The sequence below is a fragment of the Electrophorus electricus genome, chromosome 17, assembly GCF_041902795.1.
Source record: "Electrophorus electricus isolate QZ-2024a chromosome 17, ASM4190279v1, whole genome shotgun sequence".
Classification (NCBI taxonomy): Eukaryota; Metazoa; Chordata; class Actinopteri; order Gymnotiformes; family Gymnotidae; genus Electrophorus; species Electrophorus electricus.
In genome coordinates, this window is record NC_137513.1 from 22,067,501 (window position 1) to 22,072,500 (window position 5,000).

At 51.0% G+C, this 5,000-nt stretch overlaps 1 protein-coding gene across 13 annotated transcripts in view; it reads right to left on the reverse strand.

Annotated features, from left to right (window-relative positions):
- The window catches only part of robo2 (roundabout, axon guidance receptor, homolog 2 (Drosophila)), a 262,803-nt gene that overhangs the window by 26,917 nt on the left and 230,886 nt on the right, over positions 1-5,000 (reverse strand). For all 13 annotated transcript variants that reach the window (XM_035534283.2, XM_035534279.2, XM_035534284.2 and 10 more), the window contains one exon: positions 2,435-2,477. In XM_035534283.2, coding sequence (XP_035390176.1) covers positions 2,435-2,477 — 43 coding nt within the window. The remainder of the gene's footprint in view (positions 1-2,434; positions 2,478-5,000) is intronic.

Consider the following 5,000-nt stretch of genomic DNA (forward strand, 5'->3'; position numbering starts at 1 on the left):
GCCCTGGACCACAACGCCGCGCACAGCCAGACGGAGGAGGGGATGTGGCTAAGAGCTTGCACATTAAATTACGCTTAAGCCATGTTGAGACATGCGTTTCCATTCTATATTTACGCTGGCTGGAGGATGTCACTAATATGTGAGGGCATATACATGCCACACACACACACACACACACACACTTTATTGTTGGTGCACCAATACTGAATGCCTGCACGTGAATCAGAGAGGTAACCAAGAGTGAGAGAGGAAAAGATGGAAAGAGAGACATTGAAAGACAGAGAGACACAGAAAAGGGAGAGAGGGAGAGGATAAATAATCGGATTCTATCAATTCCATCCCAGCAGCCAAAATCGAGGCATCCAGGCCCGACCAATCTGCAACCTATTCATCTTCCATGAATCATTTATTCTGTGATCGATTAAGCATAATTGTTCAGTCAGAGCAATTTGCGGCAGCCAATGAGGAGCGGAGGGGGAACAGACAGGTCCTCGTGTGCTGTCGTCTAATTAAGGCGATGAACGGCAACATCTGGACCCGTGGAGTCCCAGCAGAGGAGGACGGACCGAGGGTCCGCACGCAGCAGGCGTGGCCGATGGTGGAGCTACGGGACGGCCGAGGCGGAGCTGGGGAGGTTGGGGGCACTGGCGGAACACCTCTTTGGATTGGAGAGGAACCCCCCCACACACACACACACACATACATACACACACACATACACACACACACACGCACACACATACATACACACACACATACATACATACACACACACACACACACATACATACACACACACATACACACACACACACACACACATACATACATACACACACACACACACACACACACACACACACACACACATACATACACACACACACACACACATACATACACACACACATACATACATACACACACACACACACACATACATACACACACACATACACACACACACACACACACATACATACACACACACACACACACACACACACACACACACACACACATACATACACACACACATACATACATACACACACACACACACACATACATACACACACACACACACACACACACACGCACACACACATGCACATACACACACACACACACACATGCGCACACACACACACACACACACACACACACACACATACACACACACATACACACACACATACACACACACACATGCGCACGCACACGCACACACGCACGCATACACGCACGCACACACGCACACACACACGCACACACACACACACACACACACATACACACACACTATACTCACTCAGATCTTGAGTGGATTTAGCCAGTGAGGTGTGATAAAGGCTGTGGGGGCGTATAGGAAAATCTCCCCCCCACATCCATGCGATGGCTTGCCGGTGTCATTCAAATGAGGCCCGGTTTCTGCCCCACTCACAGAGCGGGCCCGCTAAAAGGCTCCAGGAGAGCTTAGGCCTGGTCTGGGCCCCTCTCCCCAGGGTAATTATTTTTACATTATTACACATGCTCATATCCTTGCCGCTTCAGTGAGGTGACAGGCAAATTTATCACTGCAGGGGTACTCCTGGGGGGGGGGGGGGGGGGGGGCGCCATGACAAATGCTAAAATAAAACCCGTCTATGCTTAAACTGTTTCTGCTAATTCTTTTTGGGGGTCGAGATTTATGAGAGCGGCCAGCCGCCCGTGAAGGGAGATGTGCAGAGATGTGTGTGTGTGTGTGTGTGTGTGTGTGTGCGCGTGTGTGTGTGTGTGTGTGTGTGTGTGTGTGTGCTCTTTGCAGTATGCATGGTACACAAACAGGCAGATCTTATCCTGAGATCCATCAGTCACACATCGATATTAGAGCTCAGCTTGACGAATGTGGAAATGGCACGCAGCCGCTGAGCATCCAGAAGGGCGACGCTTTGATAACGGACACATGCGCACACATACACACACACACGCAAACGCGCACACACACGCAAACGTGCACATACATATGCACACACACACACAAAATCAACCACCATTAAAGCCGCGTGGATTATATTGCTATTACACAGTGAATCTTTGCACATACAGCACAGGCAGTGTGTACCACACCTACAGGAGGAGAGTGAGAGGAGAGGGAGTAGGTGTGGCTCAGAAACGGCACCACCCGCCAGACGACCGCATGAGAGGTGGCGCAAACCCCATCACCAAACAAACGAGCGGGGCTCGGGGCAGTGGTGCAAGGAATAATAGTGTTGAGGCAGACAGAGCGCACGGGAGCACCTCCGTCCCGACCCGTGAAGGTTACGGGCCGGTGACTGACAGTATGTTAATAAGCAGGACTGCTTCTGGCATGAGCGGAGGAGGAGGAGGAGGTGAGAGGGGAGGGCAGATGAGGACAGACGAGAGGGCGTGCGGAGCGCAAGGAGGGCCTTACCTTCCGTTTGTCATCAGTCCCCCATCAACACGCTGGAACGTCACTGAGAGAGAGAGAGAGAGAGAGAGAGAGAGAGAGAGAGAGAGAGTTACTACAGTATTACACTCCTATAATATAGGTAAGGCTACTGGTAGGGACTCTTAGGGGCTGTATGCTGTGATCAAATCTGGATGGAACCATTTAAATCTTGGATGGTTCATGGACCCCTGATATTAAAATGTGGTCTGGTAGAAAAACGAAAAAAGGGTGAGGGTTAGAGTAGAATGTTCCAGAACATCTGCGCTGGTTGTAGAAGTAGCCTTGGTTAAGAGTACGGCAAGAAATGGAAGAAAAAGTCTCTCTATGACTAGACTTCATTCCAGTGATTACAGTCCAGTGATTACAGCTCATTGATTACAGACCAGTGATTACAGCTAGTTGATTACAGATCATTGATTACAGTACAGTGATTCCAGTACAGTGGTCCCAGTTCATCCTCTATTATTCTGTAAATCTTTATTTTCGTTTATGTAGGAGGTTTTCAGTGGAATCATTTTCAGTGGAAATATTTTTCAAGGTCCACAATTATCCTATTAAAATGATGTGATCTGGTATTTGGTGCTGTAGAAGGAGGTTGTGTGTGAGTATGTGAGAGGGAGACAGAGAGGGAAAACTTTGGATTGCCTCTCTCTTTCTCTGTCTCTTTTTCCAGGTTTGTATTTAGTGATTTTGCCATAACATGAACAAAGGGAAAGGGTTTGTACAGGGGATGTAGAGGAGGGGTAGAGGCAGCAGACGAGGTAGAGGAGGGGTAGAGGCAGCGGACGAGGTAGAGGAGGGGTAGAGGCAGCGGACGAGGTAGAGGAGGGGTAGAGCCAGCGGACGAGGTTGAGGAAGGGTAGAGGCAGTGGATGAGGTTGAGCAGGGGTAGAGACAGCAGACGAGGTAGAGGAGGGGTAGAAGCAGCGGACGAGGTTGAGGAAGGGTAGAGGTAGCGGATGAGGTTGAGCAGGGGTAGAGATAGCAGATGAGGTAGAGGAGGGGTAGAGGCAGCGGATGAGGTTGAGCAGAGGTAGAGACAGCAGACGAGGTAGAGGAGGGGTAGAAGCAGCAGACGAGGTTGAGGAAGGGTAGAGGTAGTGGATGAGGTTGAGCAGGGGTAGAGATAGCAGATGAGGTAGAGGAGGGGTAGAGGCAGCGGATGAGGTTGAGCAGAGGTAGAGACAGCAGAAGAGGTAGAGGAGGGGTAGAGGCAGCGGACGAGGTTGAGGAAGGGTAGAGGTAGCGGATGAGGTTGAGCAGGGGTAGAGACAGCAGACAAGGTAGAGGAAGGGTAGAGGCAGCGGATGAGGTTGAGCAGGGGTAGAGACAGCAGACGAGGTAGAGGAGGGGTAGAGGCAGCGGACGAGGTAGAGGAGGGGTAGAGCCAGTGGACGAGGTTGAGGAAGGGTAGAGGCAGCGGATGAGGTTGAACAGGGGTAGAGGCAGCAGACGAGGTAGAGGAGGGGTAGAGGCAGCGGACGAGGTAGAGGAGGGGTAGAGCCAGCAGACGAGGTAGGGGAGGGGTAGAGCCAGCAGACGAGGTAGGGGAGGGGTAGAGACAGCAGGACATAAACACATGAGTGCAGTGCAGAGCCTTAACAAACACATGCAGACAGAGTGACAGTTAGAGGCTTCAGCTACTTTAAATATGGCATTCTTGTAAACTGTGAACAAACAAAAAAGGTGTTTGTTCCAAGGGACTGTGTGTGTGTGTGTGCGTGCGTGCGTGCGTGTGTGCATGCATATGTATGTCTTGTCCCTATCTACACAGGGACACATTGCACATGGTGTCATCTGTTTCTCAGATGAGGCCCACAGCCTGGCGTTAGGCCAGTCTCGATACACATGGGAATACACACTACTCTCCTTTAATAAGCGTTTTTTGCAGGACATCATCAGCGTGCAGAAACTCCCTCCGACATTCCCCGTTGCCCATGCAGAGGAACAAACTGCCAACAGTGATGGATTTAACGGGATGCGAGACATCTGCGTCTCCGTGTGGTCACTTCACACATACGTGAGCCCGGCCTGACCGGCACGTGCACGTGTGTTTTATGCTGGTCACTTCTAGCACGGTTACATTTGTGCGGGAGCCTGGAGGCGTTTAGATTTCCGGCAAGAGGACGTCTCGGGTCAGCTTGCGGTGGCTGCGTTAGGACCAAAACGCCCGAACCCAGGCCTGCACTGGCCCACCAGTCTGACGCGAACACTGTCGCTGTGCGACGAAGCAGAGGTGTGAAAACCAAACCCGAACGCCTGCTGCGTTTGAAGTTGCACACTCCTGCCTGACGCCCAGTGCCTGATGACTACCAGGACAACAGCAGGAGAGAAGGTGTGTGTGTGTGTGTGTGTGTGTGTGTGGGTGGGTGTGTGTAAGCCACCAGCTCAAGTCTGGACAGTTCTGGTTTTATCTTTAGGTGACGACAGGCAGACAGAAGAGCAGCATTGGAGAACGGTAGCTTTGGAATGGAAACAGATTTCATCTGTAATAAAGTTTAGACTGAAACCTATTACAAGAAAGGGCGAAAGCACACCTCAGTTCAAG